At 43.3% G+C, this 25,243-nt stretch overlaps 1 protein-coding gene across 3 annotated transcripts in view; it reads left to right on the forward strand.

The window, feature by feature from the left end:
- The window catches only part of LOC129854388 (synaptotagmin-7-like), a 127,366-nt gene that overhangs the window by 51,295 nt on the left and 50,828 nt on the right, over positions 1–25,243 (forward strand). For 2 of the 3 annotated variants that reach the window (XR_008759297.1, XM_055921363.1), the window contains exons 2-5: positions 2,453–2,556; positions 12,191–12,276; positions 14,820–14,954; positions 17,923–18,090. Coding sequence is in view for 2 of the 3 variants with exons in the window: in XM_055921363.1 (XP_055777338.1) it covers positions 2,453–2,556; positions 12,191–12,276; positions 14,820–14,954; positions 17,923–18,090 (493 nt within the window). In the remaining variant the exon portion in view is untranslated. The remainder of the gene's footprint in view (positions 1–2,452; positions 2,557–12,190; positions 12,277–14,819; positions 14,955–17,922; positions 18,091–25,243) is intronic. The other variant, XM_055921364.1, reaches the window with a different exon arrangement.

Consider the following 25,243-nt stretch of genomic DNA (forward strand, 5'->3'; position numbering starts at 1 on the left):
GTTCATAAATGACCAGCATGGTCAAATAATAATAACCACAGCTGTAATACAGCAGTCTGATTCAACCCCTTGTTTACACTATCACCACCTTCTGTTAGGCTCGTTGCTTTTTTCCACCCTGTTTCCTCAGCTCCATGCAGCCCAGCTGTATCCATCTATCTCCATCCCAGGCTCTTTTACAGCAGCACGGCTGGGCTGGTAGACATATGAAAGCTGCTGTTTAATCATTACAGGAACTCACCGAGCTAATGACCAGGATGCAATTCACTGCCCTATCAGAAGCATCTAATGGAAGTGCCTCTGGGAGATCAAGATGAGTTTCAATATTAGGGTGGGCCAGCTCACAGTAGTAATTGCGCTGTGTAGAAACCTTAGAGTCAGGAAGCTAGCTACCTCGGCTTATTTCTCCTTCTGGTTATTATGTATGCTGTACTTAACAGCTCCCCTGTGCCAGGCCAGGTCATTAACTATTTACTGTTAAATCATGTTAGTGTGTTATTTCTTCCTGGTATAAGCCTATAGGCAATTCCCCATTTATCTTCAGGGATGGTCATAATGGGGGTGGGGGGCTCCGCTAGGTGAATTCCGATTCTGTCGCTGTCCACACTGTTCGGGTGAATTCCGATTCTGTCGCTGTCCACACTGTTCAGGTGAATTCCGATTCTGTCGCTGTCCACACTGTTCGGGTGAATTCCGATTCTGTCGCTGTCCATTGGACTGAATCACTGCTGTTTGTTTAACCTCCATTGGCTGTTCGGTGCTAATAGATTGTCATTGACATTGGTCTTTGTTCATAAATTAGCCTACATTTAACCAAACGATGACCTTCAGCCATTATGTAGCTTAACATTGGACTAAATAGGCTAGGAACTGTTTTTCACTGAAACGTATACACTGTAGTCTAATCCACAGCAATGACGAAGGTAAGAGAAGAAGAAAAAAATACTCTGCAATTAAAAATGCCTTCAATACACAGATCTATTGGTGAACCACTTATGGCTGTTTCTACTTTTTAAAATGTTTAACATTACAGCAGCATACTGTATATGGTAGGCCTCAGGGTCATCTATTTCATCCCTTTAAAAAAATACTGAAAAGATAAAAGAGCTCCATGAAACACCTGCCATTATGGCCACTTATCAGCAGCATTATGACATGTTGAATTGCTGTCTGAGTGAGATGACCAGTAATGGATCGTTACAGTATCATTGTCATTGATCAGGTTCTGTTGAAAACATAATGTCAACTGATTGCTTCCATTGATGGATGTGTTCTACAAAGGCTACTCACTGTAATTTTCTCACAATAGATAGTAGGAAAATAAATTGAACAACATACTGAGCAAAGGGAGAGCAAGAAAGAATGGAGAAAGGTATGAGGCCTCATGTGGAAATAGAGGAAGGATGACAGGAAATGAAAGAAAGTGTGAGGGAATAGTGATATGTGGATGTTTTTACCAAGCTACTCCTTCTGTTCTCTGCCATGAACAACTTACAAGACCTGAAGTTTTATAGGGAGGGATGGAGAGAGAGATGGAGAGAGGGATGGAGAGAGGAAGGGATGTGAAATCAGAGGAATTGTGTAGGCAGAGGGGAGAATGTAACAGAAAGAATGGGAGGATGAGGTGGAATTGAAGTCCATTGTTTATGCACAATGTTGTTTGCCAACACGTCTTTGCCTCTTGAATTGTCTTGGCAGAGGAGGTGGGCTAGATGAATAGCATTCAAGAGGCAGTGATGTAGTTATTTTTATCAGAAATGTGTGAGTGAAAGAGCTTTTATCTCTCAAGCTGGGTCTTGACTTATTGAAAGATGAACAAAAGACAGGAGGAGAGCTGCAGTACTGATCATGTACAATGAGACACCAAAGAGGAAGGAAGCTGCAGATTACAAGACTTGTAATTGAACCCTCTTAATGACCATTGTTTTTATTTTCCTTTGTTTCACAGACTCTGTATTCATTCACCAGCTGTAGATACTGACACAGATGGGGAAAGTAGACATGATATTTTATGCCGGTACACTTGCCCTCTTTTCCTGTCTCTTTCCCTTTTTCTCTTGATAGATTGCTCTGTCTGCAGGTTTGTGATGATGGAGTGGGAGAGAGCATATTAAAAAAGCTCATTACAGGCTCACACATCTGAGCACATCTCCTCCCATCATGATCTGCCTCATTTGTGTATTTTTCCTGCATTTGTTTATTAGATTTTACCAACATATTGCCAAAGGGATATGTAGAGATATTCTTTTAACAACATTTTCTCTAGGTCTTGTCCTTTGTCTCCTTCTCCTTCCCCTCTCATGATTGGCATGCATTTTAACAGTAACCTCTATCGCTCTTCCTAATCTCTATCTCTCTTCCTCTCCCGATCTCTCGATCTCTCTCCCATCTCCTCCTCTTTCTCTCCCCTTCCCCCTCTCCGTTCCCCTCTCCCCCCTCTGTCTCTCTGCAGGGTCTCTATCTATCAGTGTGTTCCTAGTATCTCTGGGGCTGACGGTGTGTGCCGTGTGGCTCGTAGCTCTGTGTGGAGTCTGCACCTGGTGTCAACGCAAACTGGTGAGTGGACCACTAACATTTACATATGACATTATATCCTATTATTTGGTTTTAGGACACATTGTCCTTCCCAGAACAACACAGTACAGCAGGCTTCCATCCACTCTTCCATGACTCTTATTTATTTGTATAACTTTAATTCGACTAGCTTGGTCAGTTATCATCGGCAATTATGACCTGTCCGAGAGGTCATTACACACATGTTCAGGTCATTATACACACCCCAGCATTGACCCACAATATTCCCCAGAGCTAGTAGGGATTTATCCTGAGTTAGCTGCCTGGTAAGGTTAGCTGCCTGGTAAGGTTAGCTGCCTGGTAAGGTTAGCTGCCTGGTAAGGTTAGCTGCCTGGTAAGGTTAGCTGCCTGGCAAGGTTAGCTGCTTGGTAAGGTTAGCTGCTTGGTAAGTTTAGCTGCCTGGTACGGTTAGCTGCCTGGCAAGGTTAGCTGCCTGGTAAGATTAGCTGCCTGGTAAGGTTAGCTGCCTGGTAAGGTTAGCTGCCTGGCAAGGTTAGCTGCCTGGGAAGGTTGAACCCCAGAACTGTATACACACACATTTGCACAGACATGCCCCACATCCTCATAATAGAACTGCAGGATAGTGTGAGAGAGAGGTGTTAGGCTGTAGGTGTTACATATTGCACAAGAGGAAGACTGTGAGAGACCGAGACATGTGAGAGACCGAGACATGCAAAGACATGCTTTGAGATTCTGTCTGTAATGAAAAGCGCTATAAAAGTTTTAATCTATTCTCTCCAACTTTTGCTCTCCATATCTCTCTCTCCATCTCTCTCTCTCTCCATCTCTCTCTCTCTCTCCATGACAATGCACTGTGTCCGTGCCCCTCTCCGTACCCCATGCCATTAAAATGGTACAGTTGGACACCCAGGTAATTAGCTGTGATTAATAATGAGCTATTTGCTGCCCGCCGTTTGGCTATTAGAGGAAAGCAGAAAGATGGTTCATGGATCAGACATTCAGAATGAAAAGATAGTCTCGTTGATTAAATCCTTTCACCATTCTATATCATTGAGTACATCATATTCTATATAATTGAGTATATCATATTCTATTAAGTAAAGCATGATTTCCCCTCCTCATTCTTTCATTCTCTCACCTCCCCCACCCGTACATCTGGTCTCAGTGTATGGCAACAAATATGTGTGCATAAACTGTAGGCTACATTCACTACATTAACATAAGCAAAACAGTAATACACACATTCAAGGACACTAAAAGGCAGGCACTGAGGATAGAACATGAGCACATTGAATTTTGTATCTAGCAGTTAGTCAATGGCAGAATCACACTTTTGAGTTCATATTTCGGGCTCCCGAGATGGGCAGCGGTCTAAGGCACTACATCTCAGTGCAAGAGGTGTCACTACAGTCCCTGGTACGAATCCAGGCTGTGTCCGTGCCCCTCTCCGTACCCCGTGCCATTAAAATGGTACAGTTGGACACCCAGGTAATTAGCTACGATTAATAATGAGCTATTTGCTGCCTGTAAATAAAAAATAAAAAACATTTTCAGTCTCTTGCCAGCTTTAGTTTATATGCTGGACGGCACAACTCCAAATTACAATTTTCTGCCATAAAAAGCTCCTTGGATAAAAGTTGCAGTGCTTTCAGGGTTTTGTTCTATTTTCTGGAGTTTCCTTCTGATTCCATAACTTTGTGTGTGGGCTCTTGGTAGTGTGCATGGGGAATGATATGGGGAGATGTTGTGTGGCCATGATGGTGAACATGAACAGAATTCTTCATTAGGTTATGTAAACATGGCTTTGTGCCTAGAGAAGTGCGTGTGCCTGCTTGTCGCCGGCTCCTGGTCCCATGCTAATGATTCATATGTTAATGTACACATCACTCTGAGCTATTGGCTGCTGCCTGAGCAACTGTGATTCTGCCCATACGTTTCATCTGGAAATACTCTCCCCTGCTTTTGCTCCCTCCCTCTCTCCATCGTTTTCCCCCTCCTCTCTGTCCTTCTCTTGGCTTTTCTCTCTCCGCCTCTTTCTAGTTCTCTCTCTGTCCCTATCTTGGCCTTTCTCTCTCTCTTTCTCCCTATCTCTCTCTCTCTCTGTCTCTCTCTATTTCTCTTTCTGTCTCTCTCTCTCTGTCTAGGAGCATTTGTGGAGTGAGGACAGCACATAGGTGGGTAAAATATGCCGAGGACTGAATTCAGCTGAGTGATAGAACGGTTCTGAAGTGAGATGGAAATTGAATAAGCATGCATAAAGCATGTAAATAAGATGTAATATTAGTAACTGGTATTACGCACATTTGTATTGCTGCACATCTATGATATATTACCAGTCTGTCACACCCTGTGTAGATTGAGGACTTTCAGTCTGGTCTTCAAAGATGAATCATATCATACCCTGTCAAATACACAGACACACACACAGTAAAGCTACTTAACCCTCACCGTCCATTTCTCTTGTCCTCGCCCTTTCTATTTCTCTATTTACCCTCACACTCTTTATGTCTGTCTTTGCAAATACCATGTCTCCCTCTTTACCAGTGTTTCATAACCGTAATTCAGAGTCCACAGATGCTGAGAGACAGGATAGTACGGCGTCCCATTGTGACATAGCTATGCAGCTCTGAGACCACCGTCCACGGGAGAAGCACAGCCCAACCGCACACCTCCCCCAAATTCCCAACCAACGCGGCTCGTTGTACATGTCCTTTACTCATTTGAATGTGGTGACAGTTGGAGAAATTGCTAGTATGAAAACCATTGGTTGCTAGTATGAAAACCATTGGTTGCTAGTATGAAAACCAACGGTCCAATATTCTAGAAAGGACGCTTACACGGTTGGACTCTGATAAGCGCTTTATGCGTTTGTCCCTTTGCCACTTTATCGCTATGTCCTTGTCAGTACATCACTGTGCTTTTTGTTTTTCTATTTATACCTCCACTGTTTCCGCTTCCTAGTCCTTGCTTGTCTCTGTGTTATCTTCGGCATCATCTTCCTTCTCTCTCTCTCTTTGCTGTCCTTTTTCTCTCTCTCTGTCTGACTCTATTTATACATAGCAGGGTCATTCCACGAAAAGAGTGCCTTTTGCGTATCTTTGATACAGTATTTTAAGTAGACATTGTGCACCAATATTACATTTTTAAAGCTGGTTATATTAAATTATGTAGAATTCAATAAATCTTATTTTATTTTTATATTTTAATTTTTATTTTGACATGTCCCTCCGTCAATCCTGTGTCATTTGTAGGAAGATTTGAACTCACTTAATCCCAAAATGTCTCCAATTTTCACGATCATTGTAAAGCCTTAGTTACAGTTAATTCGGAAAGTATTCAGATCGCTTGACTTTTTCCACATTTTGTTACGTTACAGCCTTATTTTAAAACTGACTAAATAAAATATTTTCCTCATCAATCTACACACAATACCCCATAATGGCAAAGCAAAACAGTTTTATTTTTATTTTTGCAAATGTATAAAATAAAAAACTGAAATACCTAATTTACATAAGTATTCAGACCCTTTGCTATAAGACTTGAAATTGAGCTCGGGTGCATCATGTTTCCATTGATCATCCTTGAGACGTTTCTACAACTTGATTGGAGTCCACCTGTGGTAAATTCAACTGATTGGACATGATTTGGAAAGGCACACACCTGTCCATATAAGGTCCCATAGTTGACAGTGCATGTCAGAGCAAAAACCAAGCCATGAGGTCGAATGATTTGTCTGTAGAGCTCCGAGACAGGATTGTGTCGAGGCACAGATCTGGGAAAGGGTACCACAACACCATTGAAGGTCCCCAAGAACACAGTGGCCTCCATCATTATTAAATGGTATAAGTTTGGAACCACCAAGACTCTTCCTAGAGCTGGCCACCTGGCCAAACTGAGCAATCGGGGGAGAATGGCCTTGGTCAGGGAGGTGACCAAGAACCCGATAGTCACTCTGACAGAGCTCCAGAGTTCCTCTGTGGAGATGGGAGAACCTTCCAGAAGGACAACCATCTCTGCAGCACTCCACCAATCAGGCCTTTATGGTAGAGTGGCCAGACGGAAGCCACTCCTCAGGAAAAGGCACATGACACCCCGCTTGGAGTTTGCCAAAAGGCACCTAAAGGACCATGACAAACAAGATTCTCTGGTCTGATGAAACCAAGATTGAACTCTTTGGCCTGAATGCCAACCGTCACATCTGGAGGAAACCTGGCACCATCCCTACAATGAAGCATGGTGGTGGCAGCATCATGCTGTTGGGATGTTTTTCAGCGACAGGGTCTGGGAGACTAGTCAGGATCAAGGGAATGATGAACGGAGCAAAGTACAGAGATCCTTAAGGAAAACATGCTCCAGAGCGCTCGGGACCTCAAACTGGGGTCGAAGGTTCACCTTCCAACAGGACAACAACCCTAAGCACACAGCCAAGACAACGCAGGAGTGGCTTTGGGACAAGTCTCTGAATATCCATTAGTGGCCAAGGCAGAGTCCAGACCCGATCAAACATCTCTGGGGAGACCTGAATAATGCTGTGCAGCAATGCTCCCCATCCAACCTGACAGAGATTGAGAGAATCTGCAGAAAAGAATGAGAGAAACTCCCCAAATACAGGTGTACCAAGCTCAGGGCGGCAGGTAGCCTAGTGGTTAGAGCATTGGACTACTAACCGAAAGGTTGCAAGATCAAATCCCCGAGCTGACAAGGTAAAAATCTGTCGTTCTGCCCCTGAACAAGGCAGTTAACCCACTGTTCCTAGGCGTCATTGAAAATAAGAATTTGTTCTTAACTGACTTGCCTAGTTAAATAAAGGTACAAAAATCTATAATTAATTAATTAAATACCCAAGAAGATTCAAGGCTGTAATCGCTGTCAAAGGTGCTTCAACAAAGTACTGAGTAAAGGGTCTGAATACTTATTTTGTCATTATGGGGTATTGTGTGTAAATTGATGAGGGGGATTTAAAAAAAAAAAATCTATTTTAGAATAAGGCTGTAATGTAACAAAATGTGAAAAAAGTCAAGGGGTCTGAATACTTTCTGAATGCACTGTATTTCTTTGCCTTGACCGTCATTTCTGAAGATTATTATTTATTTCATGTGATTAGTGATTCATTTACGTCTGTCCCTCATTTTAAGGTCAACCCTGTTGCGTGAACTGAACTCTCGTTTTAATATGGTGAAACTATTCCGGTTTTAAATATTGTTTTCAAAAGAGACATTAAACATGTAAAAGTCAAATCATAGAGTAAAAGCAGGTGAGCAGGTTCTACTCTTTTTGGTCATTGTCTGGTGTTTTGTGGTGGAAAACTGAGTGGGTCGAGCATAACACGTCAGCCCTGTTACCCATAGACAGGCTAGTAATGTTTTTCACAATAATTTTTTTTTGTCAAGTTTGCATTTAATTGCCACTCTCTGCTCCTCACAACGAACTTCCATTCCGCCTGTCGCAAGGGGATTAATTGCTGATTTAAGAAAGAATTGTGAACCCTGTTACTTTATTTGGCACCTAATAGTCATTATTTTATTTCATCCCTCTTGAGATGGGAAAACTTGTTTTTTATTAAGTTGAACATGTTCTCATTTTGACCATGTTAAAATAAGGTGAAATCAAATGTTGTTGTTTTTTACCAAGTTACACTTCTCAAAAGGCACCGAGTTGGTGGAACGACCCAGCACATTTCCTTAAACTCATAGGACATGAATGACTGTATAAAAATCAACCTTGCATGGAACAATGTGCATAAAATGGGCAACTTACAGTAGTGACATCACCTCTGTATGAAGATAAAACCCCTAATCAGTTACCTGACCTGGGAGCTGTGTCACTTCGGGACGCAGTTGATGGCAAATAAAAATAACAATTAAGTAAATACATTGGACAGCTACAGAATTGTGTTTATGAGGAAGTACACAGAGGTAGACACAATTCGATAAATACAGTGATATTTAGCCCATGGTAGTTGATAGATGCAGCCCTGTGTAGAGGTGCAGTATATCAGCCCAGCATATGGGTGAGGGAAGATGAAGACGTCATAAACAGGTCTCATGGGTCGATTATGGCAGGAAGGACGAGGGACGGAGGAGAGGATGGAAGGGAAGGGGGGAGCAGAGAAGGGGAAGGAGGAGAGGAGGAGAGGGAGCAAGCAGGAGGAGGGGAGGGAGGAGGGGATAGAGGAGAGGAGGAGAGAGGAAGCAGGAGGAGGGGAGGGAGGAGGGGATAGAGGAGAGGAGGAGAGGGAGGAAGCAGGAGGAGGGGAGGGAGGAGGGGATAGAGGAGAGGAGGAGGGGAAGAAAGAGTTGGATAGAGGCTGGGGAGGAGAAGGGAGATAGGAGTGGTGTTGGTGGCCATTGTGTGTGTTGGGCTGTGACAGACATAAAGACAGCGGGACTGAGAGCTGAGGACAGATCCTTCACAAGGCTGCAGCATTACGCTGTTCCTAGCGGGGAGACATCCATGATACTCTCCACCTCTTCTACCCCACCCTCTTCTCTTCCCCCTCCTCTTCACCATCCTCTCCCCATCCTCTCCTCTATTCTCTCCCCCTTCCCTCTCCCCCATCCTCCCCACTCTCTCCCACATCCTCTGATGTCTCTCCTCTCTCCATCTCACTTAATTCTGTTTCAACCCCGCTCATCCTCTCTCCCTCTCTCTCTCTCTCCCTCTCTCTCTCTGTCTGTCTGTCTGTCTGTCTGTCTGTCTGTCTGTCTGTCTGTCTGTCTGTCTGTCTGTCTCTGTCTCTGTCTCTGTCTCTGTCTCTGTCTGTCTGTCTGTCTGTCTGTCTGTCTGTCTGTCTGTGTTGCCTACCCTTCCCACTCAATCCTACATTGCCTCTGCCTTTCTCTCCATCTTCTTTCCCCTTCTCTTCCCTCTCCCTCTCTCTTGTCCCACTCCCTGTCTTCAGTGTTATCTTCTCTCTCCTTCCCCTACTCTCTAGCCTCCTGAAGATTTGATGATAGTGTTAAATGATAGATGAGCTCCACTTGATAGCATATTCTTGACTGTTTGAAATCTAGACTTTTCGGAGTCTCTAAAACAACTGTGTGAGTGAATGACTGTGTGTGGGGTGGATGGGTGGGCAGTGGGGTTAGGTCATTTCCAGAGATCTGCCTTCTATTGATAAGTGTTTATAACAAACAGGCCATATAATTTGCGACAGAGAATGTGACAGTAAGTCTATAGTAAAACCCTTTCCTGCTCCAAACTGCCTTTTGAAAACCTTTCTTTACAGGATTAAGGTTTCCTCTACTACATGTGATGGAACCGAAATGAAAGGAAAATCCATCATTATTTGATTTTACAAGGATCACATTGTAAATATTAGGTTTGGTGAGTAACACCTATTAATCAAGTTAGTTTAGAAACTCTTGAGTATTACTTTGATATGAAACTATAAAAGTTTGAGTCAAACCATATCAAATGTATGATCAGAAACACAAGTCATTATAAGATGATGTATTTAAGGCTGATTACCCATCACTCATAGTACATGGTTGATGTGTCCACTCACTGTGCTCTTACACATTTCAAATGGAATAGCTTTAGCTGTTTTCCAGTCTATTTGAAGGGTGTAGTACTCTCTTTATTCATTGAAAATGTAATGAGCATTGAAATGAAAAACAAGATTTATGTAGCTGTACTTTGTGACAGTGTGTGTTTAGTGTTTACTGAGTGTTTGGCTTCAGTGTACAAATTGTCACACACCCTGAATTCATTTGAAACACAAGGCCAGCCAATCATGTAGCTGCAGTCCTGAATTCCAAGGTGTATCATGTAGTTGCAGTCATCAGATTAATCTCAAAATGTGTCATTATAATTCCACTGACTGTTGTGAATTGTGGAAACAGCATCTATTTTAACACCTATGTTTTATGTATGTTTGGGCGTGAACTGTTTCTGAGTGTGTAGTGTTGGATGTGTGTGGACGTGTCTAATCCCCACTCTGTCTGATGCTTGATGCTCCATCCGTTCATTCTGTATGGTTAACAGATGTATGGATTATGGCTGTGGAGAGGGTTTGGATTCACATGTAGATCCTGAGAGCTGGCTGTATGTAGCAACGTTCATCAACATTGTTAAAAGGTTTAAAAACAATTCTAATAAATGCAACAGTTGGACAATAGATAAAGATACTCCAAAAAAATGTAATGTTTAAAATATTTCAGATATTAACTGAATTATAGCACACAAAACATATTACTGGCACAGACAACTAATGAATGGAGTTCAGGGATTCTGGTGGGAATTCAGGTATTCAATTTATTGTACAATTTCCCTTTTTTATGCACTCATACAGTGCATTCGGAAAGTATTCAGACCCCTTGCCCTTTTCCATATTTTGTTATGTTACAGCCTTATTCTAAAATTGATTAAATGTTTTTTTTCCCTCATCAATCTACACACAATACCCAATAATGACAAAGCAAGATATCACATTTACATTAGTACCTTTGGCAGCGATTACTGCCTCAAGTTTTCTTGGGTATGACGCTACAAGCTTGGCACACCTGTATTTGGGGAGTTTCTCCCATTCTTCTTTGCTGATTCTGTCAAGTTCTGTCACGTTGGGTGGGGAGCGTCGCTGCACAGCTATTTTCAAATCTCTCCAGAGATGTTAGATCAGGTTCAAGTCCGGGCTCAAGGACATTCAGAGACTTGTTCCAAAACCACTACTGCATTGTCTGGGCTGTATGTTTAGGGTCATTGTCCTATTGGAAGGTGAAACCACCCCAGTCTGAGGTCCTGAGCGCTCTGGAACAGGTTTTCATAAAGAATCTCTCTGTACTTTGCTCCTTTCACACTCTAACCACTAGGCTACCTGGCACCCCAAGTATGTCAATAGCAGGATACCCTCAGATTAAAAATCAACACGCTTGGCTCCAGATGACATACTTTACATTGTTTGCGACATCAAACGTAATATCACTATAATCAGAGTGTTCATTTTCAGAAGAGGCTTTTATTTAATTTGTAAACATTTCAACTGAATTAAAATCAAACTTTTTTCAATTCCACAAAATATGAACACCCATCAGAATAGAGGTCTCTTTCTTCTCTTTCTTGTGATGTAAGTGTCTAGACGATGCATTAAATCCCAGACTAAGCAAGCGTTCTTTTAGATGCAGTGGAAAGACTGTATTCCATTGAGCCCATTTCAGCCATTGCTGTGGTGTGTTCGACACGTCATTACAAACATTTCCACGGTCGTAACATTAACGGGGAAAAACGACAGGCATAAGCAAGAGTATGAAAGAGTCACAGGAGTAAAATGAAAGCAATCAATCCAGCAAAATTTAAGTGACAAGTGGATTTTTCACCCCTCAAACACAGGAAATAGATCCTCAGGTGGGCGGGGCATGCACATGCTACTGTATGTGCTGGCTCACATCCAAAGTGTTGCTCTTCTGTCTCTGCCTGGGATCATTTAGCATATTTTTGGCACCTGATGGTATTCTAAAGGCTCTGTAATGAAGGCTCCACTGGTAAAGAGTTTTCAGATGTAAACAGCAATCAAGACAGCGCACAGAGAGACAGACACAAGGCAATGGACACGAAGGAAATTATTTATCTCCTTCTCTTTCGCTCTCTCATTCTTTCTCTCTGTGTCTGTCTCTGTTTCTCTGTCTCTCTCTCTCTCTCTCTCTCGCTCTCTCTCCAGGGGAAGAGGAACAAGCCTGGTGTGGAAGCAGCCAGCACACCAGATTCAGTTCAGATTCGTGGCCGAGGGGAAAACAAAGCCATCAAGTAGGTGATGGGGGGGGGGGGGGGGGGGGGGGGGCTGGGAAAGTTGGCTGAGCTACTCACTACAGCACAGCTAACTGGGACTGTCAAGAGGATCAGAGGCAAATAACCTGGGTGTGCTCAAATAAAAGGCTAAAACACTGAATCTCGCTGAGATATGGAGGGGAAGGAACATATTTAGCAAGGAAAAGGGCAGTTGTGGTTGTTAAATAAGCGTATCTTGACAACTCCTCACAGTCCTTCCTGTGAAAACAAAAGGCACAAATTATAGCATACTTCATTTGACAGGCTTCAGATAAAGAGCATGTTAAACTCCAGTAAAATTAGGAACTACATGATCTGTCCCTGAACACTCAATGGAACTGTAATAATGTCTTACTGATAAAGGGAAAGGTGGATACCTAGTCAGTTGTCCAACTGAATGTATTCTACTGAAATGTGTTTTCCGCATTTAACCCAACCCCTGATAAGCCACTAGTTTACTGTCCAACTGCAGTGTTACTTTATTTTACAGCCTGAATGTGATTACCTTGGCTGTTTCAGTTGAAATTTGCACTACATCCAGAGTTTAAACCTAAAACCAATGTTCTACTTGGATTGCACTAAGGTACCCTTTATCTCAATGCCTTGTAAAGTAAAATAGTCAGAATCACTTAAACGAGCACAATACCGAATATTAAGCGTATCATAGTACATTTATAACTAAAGCCCAATCCCAATTAAAAAAAGAGTATTTGATGTCCATGTTACCTGCTGCAATGTTTTGATGATATATTCTACTGTATGACTGTTTGTTGTTAACATTGCAGTCCTGACTGACGGTGGTCTCTGTCTCCAGCTAACCCCACAGTCCTCTCCCTCCTCTGTCACCATGCCACCTGTTCTCCCATTCTCCCTTTCATCACTCTCCTCCCTGTTTTGTTTCTCCCTTCTCTCTTTCTGTCTCTTTCCCTTTTTCCAAGATATGTTTTATCTGTGTAATCAACCTTTGTTGTTTCACTTTGACTTATAACATACTGTATATTACTCTGTGATTGATGTTGAATATATGTTTAACTCTTTCACTGTTTTCTAATCCCTTGTACAGGGGAAGGTATAATCTATTAACTTGTCCATGAGTCTGGATGCTGTGTCAGCTCACAGAATAGATGATATGCTTTTCCCAAAGCCCATCCCCTTTAGACCGATACACTTTTTACCTTCCTTGTTTTCCTACTTTCTTTTCAAAGACATAAATGTTTTCCTCTGAAACTCTATTAGGAACATTACAATGGAATTATTTTATAAATGCAGGGCCAGGGCCGGATTACCAAACAGGCACGTGCCCCTAGGCCCCTGACTTCCAGGGTGCCCCTAACCCATTTTTTTTTGTTAAATTGGGGGGCCCCAAGATAGCATATGATATCAAGATGTGTGGTATTGCAGGAAATTTGCTTTAAAACTGCAACATTTTGTCTCCGCCTCATGGCAAAATGTATAGAATAACAGGAAATTAGCTTGAAAATTGCTAAACCTTCCCTCAGCCTCATGGCAAAATGTGAACAAAAGCATGAGATGAGCTATAAAACAGCACATTCTTTTCTCCGCCCCATGGGAAAAAGTGTAGAATTGCAGGAAATTAGCAAAGAAAAAATTAGCAGGTCATTGCATTATTTAATAATCATGATTTTAATGTAGTTTGGGAGTACAGGCTAGACAGATCTGGGCAGACAGGGGGCAGAGACCAGCATCTTACCTCTGTGACACTGCGGAAAAATGGGCAAACGAGATGGCAGTTGACGATTTAATGTAGAATTATGAATCCCTCCTAACATTTTTGAGAACCAGCCTAAACCCAGGGAACTGTTTTCTGATCTATACATGCATTTCTTAAAAACATTTTAGAAGCCCCTGCCAATCAACCTACTATAGAAGAGAGACCTCTTACCTTCATTCACTGAAATTAACTGGTCTGTAAATCTCTCTTCTAGAAATCCTAATTATCAGAATATCCATTTTAATTTTGTCCACAGATCCCTGCGTAGACTATTCCAAATGAAAATTAATCCAACCCCAAAATGCTCTCTATGCCTTCAAGGTGCTCCCGGTACCTGTGGGTCAGTGCAACTGTCCTGTGGTGGGAGGTGTGGGTGGGCACAGTGGTCCTGTGGGAGAAGGTAAAGGTTTTCTCTCTGCACCATGGAAAAATGTGTTGAAATGTAGGAAGTTAGCTGATTTCAGAAATGGGGGCCCCCGGAGGTCGGTGCCCCAGGGCACCTACCCCTAATGTGGTAGTCCGGCCCTGTGCTGGACCCCTAATGTATTTCCCAATTATTTTCTACAATTATTAGAGGTGTATCTATTGCCTGATTGACATTTCTCTCATTCACCTATTAAACTAAGGTTGTTTCCATATCCTGTCTCTCTCCAAGAAACATCCTTCACTTGCTCCACTGTGATTGGCTCTGCTGCTCTGACCTATCTTTCTTTCTATCCCTGAAACTCCTCCCTCCTACTCCACTGTGATTGGCTGTACTGCTCTTACCTGTCTCTCTCTCTGGCCGCAGTGATCTAGACAGGGACTTTTGGAATAACAATGACAGCAGCAACGTGCAGCAGAGATGGAGCTCCTACCCGCCCAAGGAGTTCCTCTTAAACATGTCCCCCTATGCCCCGTACGGAGACCCTCGCCTCACGCCCAAGTGAGTCTCGGTCGGCTGGTAAGGGACCCCTCTCTCTGTGCAGGGCTGTAACGAAGCGGGGGAGCCAAGCCTCTTACATTGAGTTCTGTGCCCCCGTACCCCCAACCCTCCACAACCCCCTCAGACTGACTCACTAGAACAACACTACATTCTAGAAACAGACAAACATTGCAGACAAAATATGCATCCAAAGACACAGTACATTGTCTACATAGGACCATGCCACCTTATAGTCCACTTGCATGCATTTCTCTCTGCCGGACATACACGTAAGAGCTACATGATGTGCAAAGTATGCGCTTTATATTCTACACAAAAGTAGCTCATTTGCCAAACAGTAGCTCTGAACCCAAGGCATAACCTAATGCATATGTCCCGGTAAAGGTCATTGCTAAGGTAAAATGTAATAGCCTAAGGGGGCCAAATGGCATTATTAAGTGATGTTATCCACATAACATGCACATCTTACATACAGTATCTTCTGTCTTGGGAGAGTTCCGTTGATTGGCATTAGTAATTCCTTTTCCTGCAGCCAACAGGGTCTGAAAGGTAAAGCTATTTAGTATGCATTGTTGACCATGCAGAACTAGATTGAGATGTACAGGGCTGCCACTAGGATGTTTCTACTTGCCTCACCTTAGAGGTGACTGACACCAGTATAGGGATGGCCAGGCGTGAGGTCAGCCTTTTCTCCCTCCAGCCCTCTGATTTTCATCTCGGGTGCGTCGCAAATTTGACCCTATTCCCTCTGGTCAAAAGTAGTGCACTACATAGGGAATAGGGAGCCATTTGGGATGCAGAGGGGGTTGTCTCTAGTGGTGTTACCAGAACAGATCAAATATTAATTGGATGGTGACACTAATAGATGCAGATCATGTCTGAAGCTGCCCCCCACTATAAACACACTATTCATTATACTAGCCTTTCCCATGTGGACACATGAATATGTAACATGAATCTTTAAAATACACACACTATAGACATACAGAAACTGAACATACTGAAACTGAATATACTGAAACTGAACATAATGAAACTGAACATAATGAAACTGAACATACTGAAACTGAACATACTGAAACTTTACATACAGAAAATTTTACCTAAATGCCAACATTTACCTATATACCAACCAACCAACCAATCAACCAACATTTGAAAAGCCCCCTATTCCTTACAGCCCTGCCAGCCTCACTAACCCTTAACCTCTAATCCTTCACCTCCAGCCCATGGAGTGCTACCATGGAGACGGACAACCCTCAGACCATCTGAGCAGAAACCCTTTATAGATCCCACTCACACAACCCAATACCCACCTTCCCACTGAAACCAACCAACTAACCAACCATCCCCTAATCTTAAGGGTATTAACCTAACTGTAAACCCATTGCCCTCGGTTTAAACCATCCCCTCAGCTCTGTCATCGAGGGTTGACCGTTGTTTTGGGCTTTTGCTCCTAGTTTCTGCTGTTGTCGTTTTTTTGTCACATTCTATAGGAGTCCTGTGTCGTTCCCTAATCACCTCTCCTCACTCCCGTTGTGCCTCGTGGTTTTGTGTCACCACCACCACCACCACCACCACCTCCAGGTGCTATAAGGCTGCCTCTCCTTAGTCAGACCACCAGAGCTCTCTGGACACACCAGTTACTCTATAGCTGTACAGTACATTAATCACTAAAGGCTCTAATGTCATTGATGTTTTTCCTGCACTGAGAAAGTAGTTTTTTATTTTATAGTTTACCAGAGAAAAGATAAAGAGGGGGTTTATTCTCAATGGGTGTATTGTCTTTAGAGTTCATGGGCTGTAGTACAGTGAACCTGCTAGGATCCATTGATCCCTTTTTGAGATCCAATCAAATGTTTGCTCTTTCTGCCGTCATGTGACGAGGTCTTGAGCAAGGGATGGGAAGCCCTGTGCATAAGCTAAATATGAATTACCTTATATATCCCTAAATAGTCAACTCCATCCCTACCCCTACCCCATGCTCACTGTAGAACTGTTGCAGGCTGGACGTACATATCCTCTGTCTAAAGTGTTTTCCCTCTCGGCCAGCAGCTGTGTTCACTGACTGTGTCTGTGTGTCTCCACTGAGTGTAGTGACCCTGTAGTGAAACTGTGTCTCGTCTGTCTGCTGTTGTCTCTGTCACGTTGTCTAGGTTACGGCTGCTTGTGCTGCTCTGGGTGACGCGGGAGAGGAATGAAGTGTGTACTCAACAGATTCACTGTGCTGATTAACTGCTATACACTACAATGTATTACTAGAGGCTTTCGAGCCACTCACTCCAACAATGTCATTACACACACCACAATCTTTCAATCAAGCCTATCTGTTTCATTTAACGTTGTAGTTCCTACTGTACTTGATAACAAAGTAGATCAACTGTTTCTTTTCAAATGTAAATAGGCCATAGATTGCCTACATAATTCAATGACCATGACCCCCTCAGTTTTATTGCAAACACCATGAAGTCCTTTATAGAATAATACATTTGGTCATGTATATTTAATGTGCAGTATAAAGGAAAGCTGCAGAATGGCCAGTCAGTCTAACTGACAGGTACTCAAAACACAGCCAGCATCTGTCTGTCTCAGTCCTACTGCATCCAAACACACACCACTCTGTCACTCTTCCCATCTGGTTCAGACAGACAGACAGATATATACAGTGAATCTCAGCCCATCTCCCTCCTGCTAACCCAGCAGCAGCACAGCATACTGACTTGCTGGATCCTCGCGGCTGGCTGCTACTCCTCTGTATTGGAAACCTGTAGCTGGATTGATAACACTACCCCCATCCTAATGCTATTCTGCTGTGTGGTTCACTTTCCGGGTTGTTCTACCTCACTGATTCTACTGTTACTATCCACCTCTCTCTCTCTTTCTCTGTCTCTCTCTCTCTCCTCCGTCTGTCTCTCTCTCTCCTTTATGTCTGTGTCTGTCTGTCTATCTGGTGCCCCCTGTCTCTCAGTGGGGTGGAGAAGGGGGATGGGGGCGGGGCTGGGTGTGGGAGCGGGGCAGGTCCCAGTCGCAGTGACAGCGTGAGAAGCATAGTGACGGGGCTGGGCCCTGGCAGCAAGGCTGGGCGCTGGCAGACGGTCCAGAGCCACATGCACGCCGGAGGCCTGAGGCCCAGAAAGTGAGTGACATGAGTGACACGGGTTGGCTGGGCATGAGGTCACGCATGGGGGGTATTGCTGAGCAGCACAGAGGCATGGAATGGATGGTTTGGGGGACTGCAGTTAGAAGCAGCAAGGCTTATATGTGATATATGCTGCATTCGGAAGTGCAGAGATTTATGAAAGGAAGAATGGATGGAAAGAGGGAAGAAACTACTGAAGGAAATAATGAGCTGAAAATGTGAGTGCTTGTACTGACATTTTCTGATGCATGGGAATATGTTGTCATGGGAAGGCTCTGTTGACTAAAGAGAACATCCTCTCTCACAAACAAATACCAAAAGTTACGCAACGTCTGCCACTGCTTCATCACTGTATTGGACCACAAAATATCTACTTTTTGATTTGGAATCTTATAGCAGACGCCTGAAACTCTCCTCATGTACACTCTTAGAAAAAATAAACGGTTCTTTGGCTGTCCCCATAGGAGAACCCTTTTGAAGAACCCTTTTGGTTCCAGGTAGAATCCTTTTCGGTTCCATATGCAGTACAACCCTTTCTGTAGAGGGTTCTACATGGAACTCTAAATGGTTCTACCTGGAACCAAAAAGGTTTCTACTTGGAACTAATTGGGTTCTCCTATGGGGACAGCCAAATAACCCTTTTTTTGTAAGAGTGTATTACCATTTTAACACTTTCAGTCAAAATCCAATTCCCTCTTTACCTGCCTTCTTCACTCCTCTACTTTTTACCTCCGCCTCCTAATAAAATCTAACTTTTTTGCCATTTCTGGTCTGTAATTGGTTTCTAATTTAAGGTAGCCATGTGTGTCTATGTTTCTGCTGTAAGATATGTCTCACTCTCCCCTCTCTCTACCTCTGCCCCTCCTCAAGGCTCTTTAATTACAAATCTCTCAAGGTTTTTAGTCAGTTTAATTGACTTTCTGGGTAGGAGATATCTGAGAAGCCCTCCTTAAGTTAGCAGGGGGAGGATACAGTTAGCAGATAGAAGGGCTTATAGCCTGCCTGTCCACTTGAAAGACAGGGTAGGTAAGTCATTTACTATACACGCAGAGAGACAAATTAAATATCTATTTGCAGTTGAATGTATTCAACCTTGGACAATAGAGATATTGAAATAGTAGAGAAATGTACAGATTAGGTGTTGAGCTGGCTACGGTATGTGGGTAGGAGCTGTAAAAAGCCAAAGACAACTTTATGACACAGGAGAAATGTATTTCTGTTTGAATTGGACTCCCAGATGTCTGGCTGGCCCTATGCCACAAATTCCATCCAGATTTATTGATGAATCATTCTGTCAGTTATGACAAAAAAAATTGTTGGACTGTAAAATGTAGCGCATACTGCAGCTGATGTGGTGCATACTGCAGCTGATGTGGCGCATACTGCAGCTGATGTGGCGCATACTGCAGCTGATGTGGCGCATACTGCAGCTGATGTGGCGCATACTGCAGCTGATGTGGCGCATACTGCAGCTGATGTGGCGCATTCTGCAGCTGATGTGGCGCATACTGCAGCTGATGTGGCGCATACTGCAGCTGATGTGGCGCATACTGCAGCTGATGTGGCGCATACTGCAGCTGATGTGGCGCATACTGCAGCTGATGTGGCGCATACTACAGCTGATGTGGCGCATATTGCAGCTGATGTGGCGCATATTGTTAGCTGATGTGGCGCATACTGCAGCTGATGTGGCGCATACTACAGCTGATGTGGCGCATATTGCAGCTGATGTGGCGCATATTGCAGCTGATGTGGCGCATATTGCAGCTGATGTGGCGCATATTGCAGCTGATGTGGAGCATACTGCAGCTGATGTGGCGCATACTGCAGCTGATGTGGCGCATACTGCAGCTGATGTGGTGCATACTGCAGCTGATGTGGTGCATACTGCAGCTGATGTGGCGCATACTACAGCTGATGTGGCGCATATTGCAGCTGATGTGGCGCATACTGCAGCTTGGCACTGAATGCATCATTGTTGGAGGAGCAGAGTGGAATTATTTTATTGAAAGACTTTTATTTGATGTTGCTATCTATGACCTGCTGCTTTCATAGATACTATTCTATCTCTGAGTCACATTTATTGTTTATATTGTTATATTTTTCTCTTGTCACTGATAGCTTGTAAGCTTATCCCTATCTTTCATACTTAATGCATCCATCCATATTATTTCTTCCCTACCTCATTCTTTAGATTCTTTATGCCATATAAAAGGTCCAATGATAATACTTTGGATGAGATGAGTGAGAGGAAGGAAGGATTTAGGCAGTGGTGATACAGGTGAACAGAGAGAGTGGGAAAGCATGATACTGATGAACTTCAATCAAACCAACCTAATGTCTTATATTATATACAATCCAATCAAATCTGATGGCACTTGTAGATTTTCTGGAATGTTTAAAGCAACGTCCGTACACTCATCAAATGTGCTGTAACCGCTATTAGCTCATACCATAAGCCCATCCCAAGACACTTCCATACCCACTGACCATTCATATAATGACTGTAACACTCATTCTCACTAACCACAGCCCATATTCAGTCAACACATTGTCCTGAGCTGTATGTGAGCTATCTGAAAGGCCATGTGGGGAGTATGAAGTGTGACTGGTATTAATCTGGTCCACAAATCCCTCCTCTCGGGGCCCTGCCTCTGGTGCTCTCCAGTAGAATTACTACAGCGCTGTGGAGCTAGCCCGGGCCCACTGAAGAGCACAGTCAACACAGCCAAAGGCTGTAAATCCTCCAGCGCTGCACTAGCCTAAGACAGAGGCTGTTTAGCCAGAGCTTACAGTAATCATGAAGGGCAGAAATCGAAGGGGGAGAGTAGGGAAGCACTATTAAACTAGTGTAAAAGCAGACGGATGATTAGAAAGACAGAGAGGATTGAGGGAGGGGAGAGGGTTGTTTGGTCAGATGAATGTGTTGAACTGATAGGTAAGGCAGGCAAGATGAATAGAGCTGACAAAGACCAGTTGACCTAAGAGAAGCAGCATAGTGTGAGAGGTAGCTAGGAGGCTAGTGTAAAGTCATCATGGGTTAGAGGAGGACAGATTAATGGGATGAAAAATAATGGATACAAAGGAGGAGGATGAGGTCAAGGTAAATCAGGGAGAAAAGTGACATGAAAAGGGTAAGAGCTAGAGGTCGACCGATTATGATTTTTCAACGCCGATACCGGTTATTGGAGGACCAAAAAAAGCCGGTACCGATTAATTGGCCGATTTTTATTATTTATTTATTTGTAATAATGACAATGAATACTTATTTTAACTTAATAAAATGCATCAATAAAATCAATTTAGCCTCAAATAAATAATTAAACATGTTCAATTTGGTTTAAATAATGCAAAAACAAAGTGTTGGAGAAGAAAGTAAAAGTGCAATATGTGCCATGTAAGAAAGCTAACGTTTAAGTTCCTCGCTCAGAACATGAGAACATATGAAAGCTGGTGGTTCCTTTTAACATGAGTCTTCAATATTCCCAGGTAAGAAGTTTTAGGTTGTAGTTATTAGGAATTATAGGACTATTTGTCTCTATACGATTTGTATTTCATATACCTTTGACTATTTGATGTTCTTATAGGCACTTTAGTATTGCCAGTGTAAATCAAATCAAATTTATTTATATAGCCCTTCGTACATCAGCTGATACCTCAAAGTGCTGTACAGAAGCCCAGCCTAAAACCCCAAACAGCAAGCAATGCAGGTGTAGAAGCACGGTGGCTAGGAAAAACTCCATAGAAAGGCCAAAACCTAGGAAGAAACCTAGAGAGGAACCAGGCTATGAGGGGTGGCCAGTTCTCTTCTGGCTGTACCGGGTAGAGATTATAACAGAACATGGCCAAGATGTTCAAATGTTCATAAATGACCAGCATGGTCAAATAACAATAATCACAGTAGTTGTCGAGGGTGCAGCACCTCAGGAGTAAATGTCAGTTGGCTTTTCATAGCCGATCATTAAGAGTATCTTTACCGCTCCTGCGGTCTCCAGAGAGTTGAAAACAGCAGGTCTGGGACAGGTCGCATGTCCGGTGAACAGGTCCGGGTTCCATAGCCGCAGGCAGAACAGTTGAAACTGGAGCAGCAGCACGGCCAGGTGGACTGGGGACAGCAAGGAGTCATCATGTCAGGTCGTCCTGAGGCATGGTCCTAGGGCACAGGTTCTCCGAGAGAGAGAAAAAAAGAGAGAAAGAGAGAATTAGAGAGAGCATACTTAAATTCACACAGGACACCGGATAAGACAGAAATACTCCAGATATAACAAACTGACCCTAGCCCCCCGACACAAACTAATGCAGCATAAATACTGGAGGCTGAGACAGGAGGGGTCAGGAGACACTGTGGCCCCATCCGATGATACCCCCGGACAGGGCCAAACAGGAAGGATATAACCCCACCCACTTTGCCAAGGCACAGCCCCCACACCACTAGAGGGATATCTTCAACCACCAACTTACCATCCTGAGACAAGGCCGAGTATAGCCCACAAAGATCTCCGCCACGGCACAACCCAAGCGGGGCGCCAACCCAGACAGGAAGATCACGTCAGTGACTCAACCCACTCAAGTGACGCACCCCTCCCAGGGACGGCATGAAAGAGCACCAGTAAGCCAGTGACTCAGCCCCTGTAATAGGGTTAGAGGCAGAGAATCCCAGTGGAGAGAGGGGAACTGGCCAGGCAGAGACAGCATGGGCGGTTCGTTGCTCCAGAGCCTTTCCGTTCACCTTCACACTCCTGGGCCAGACTACACTCAATCATAGGACCTACTGAAGAGATGAGTCTTCAATAAAGACTTAAAGGTTGAGACCGAGTCTCCGTCTCTCACATGGGTAGGCAGACCATTCCATAAAAATTGAGCTCTATAGGAGAAAGCCCTGCCTCCAGCTGTTTGCTTAGAAATTCTAGGGACAATTAGGAGGCCTGCGTCTTGTGACCGTAGCGTACGTGTAGGTATGTACGGCAGGACCAACTCGGAAAGATAGGTAGGAGCAAGCCCATGTAACGCTTTGTAGGTTAACAGTAAAACCTTGAAATGAGCCCTTGCTTTAACAGGAAGCCAGTGTAGGGAGGCTAACACTGGAGTAATATGATCAAATTTTTGGGTTCTAGTCAGGATTCTATTAGCCGTATTTAGCACTAACTGAAGTTTATTTAGTGCTTTATCCGGGTAGCCGGAAAGTAGAGCATTGCAGTAGTCTAACCTAGAAGTAACAAAAGCATGGATTAATTTTTCTGTATCATTTTTGGACAGAACATTTCTGATTTTTGCAATGTTACGTAAATGGAAAAAAGCTGTCATTGAAACAGTCTTGATATGTTCGTCAAAAGAGAGGTCAGGGTCCAGAGTAACGCCGAGGTCCTTCACAGCTTTATTTGAGATGACTTTACAACCATCAAGATTAATTGTCAGATTTAACAGAAGTTGAACAGAAACTGATATCTTTCCAACAGATAAGATCTAAACCAGGCCAGAACTTGTCTATGTAGACCAATTTGGGTTTCCAATTTCTCCAAAAGAATGTGGTGATCGATGGTATCAAAGGCAGCACTAAGGTCTAGTAGCACGAGGACAGATGCAGAGCCTCGGTCTGACGCCATTAAAAGGTAATTTACCACCTTCACAAGTGCAGTCTCAGTGCTATGATGGGGTCTAAAACCAGACTGAAGCATTTCGTATACATTGTTTGTCTTCAGGAAGGCAGTGAGTTGCTGCGCAACAGCTTTTTCAAAATTTTTGAGAGGAATAGAAGATTCGATATAGGCCGATAGTTTTTTATATTTTCTGGGTCAAGGTTTGGCTTTTTTAAGAGAGGCTTTATTACTACCACTTTTACTGAGTTTGGTACACATCCGGTGGATAGAGAGCCGTTTATTATGTTCGACATAGGAGGGCCAAGCACATGAAGCAGCTCTTTAAGTAGTTTAGTTGGATTAGGGTCCAGTATGCAGCTTGAAGGTTTAGAGGCCATGATTATTTTCCTCATTGTGTCAAGAGATATAGTACTAAAACACTTAAGTGTCTCTCTTGATCCTAGGTCCTGGCAGAGTTGTGCAGACTCAGGATAGCTGAGCTTTGGAGGAATACGCAGATTTAAAGAGGAGTCCGTAATTTGCTTTCTAATGATCATGATCTTTTCCTCAAAGAAGTTCATGAATTTATTACTGCTGAATTGAAAGCCATCCTCACTTGGGGAATGCTGCTTTTTAGTTAGCTTTGCGACAGTATCAAAAATAAATGTTGGATTATTCTTATTTTCCTCAATTAATTTGGAAAAGTAGGATGATCGAGCAGCAGTGAGGGCTCTTCGATACTGCACGGTACTGTCTTTCCAAGCTAGTCGGAAGACTTCCAGTTTGGTGTGGCGCCATTTCCGTTCCAATTTTCTGGAAGCTTGCTTCAGAGCTCGGGTATTTTCTGTATACCAGGCAGCTAGTTTCTTATAAAAAATGTTTTTAGGGGTGCAACTGCATCTAGGGTAATGCGCAAGGTTAAATTGAGTTCCTCAGTTAGGTGGTTAACTGATTTTTGTCCTCTGACGTCCTTGGGTAGGCAGAAGGAGTCTGGAAGGGCATCAAGGAATCTTTGTGTTCTCTGAGAATTTATAGCATGACTTTTGATGCTCCTTGGTTGGGGTCTGAGCAGATTATTTGTTGCGATTGCAAACGTAATAAAATCGTGGTCCGATTGTCCAGGATTATGAGGGAAAACATTAAGATCTACAACATTTATTCCATGGGACAAAACTAGGTCCAGAGTATGACTGTGGCAGTGAGTAGGTCCAGAGACATGTTGGACAAAACCCACTGAGTCGATAATGGCTCCGAAAGCCTTTTGGAGTGGGTCTGTGGACTATTCCATGTGAATATTAAAATCACCAAAAATTAGAATATTATCTGCGATAGGAATTCAGGGAACTCAGTGAGGAACGCTGTATATGGCCCAGGAGGCCTGTAAACAGTAGCTATATAAAGGGATTGAGTAGGCTGCATAGATTTCATGACTAGAAGCTCAAAAGACGAAGACGTAATTTTTTGTAACAGTATAGCTTCCGTCCCTCTCCTCACTCCTACCTGGGCTCGAACCAGGAACACATCGACAACAGCCACCCTCGAAGCAGCATTACCCATGCAGAGCAAGGGGAACA

Source organism: Salvelinus fontinalis, chromosome 4 (assembly GCF_029448725.1).
Source record: "Salvelinus fontinalis isolate EN_2023a chromosome 4, ASM2944872v1, whole genome shotgun sequence".
NCBI lineage: Eukaryota > Metazoa > Chordata > Actinopteri > Salmoniformes > Salmonidae > Salvelinus > Salvelinus fontinalis.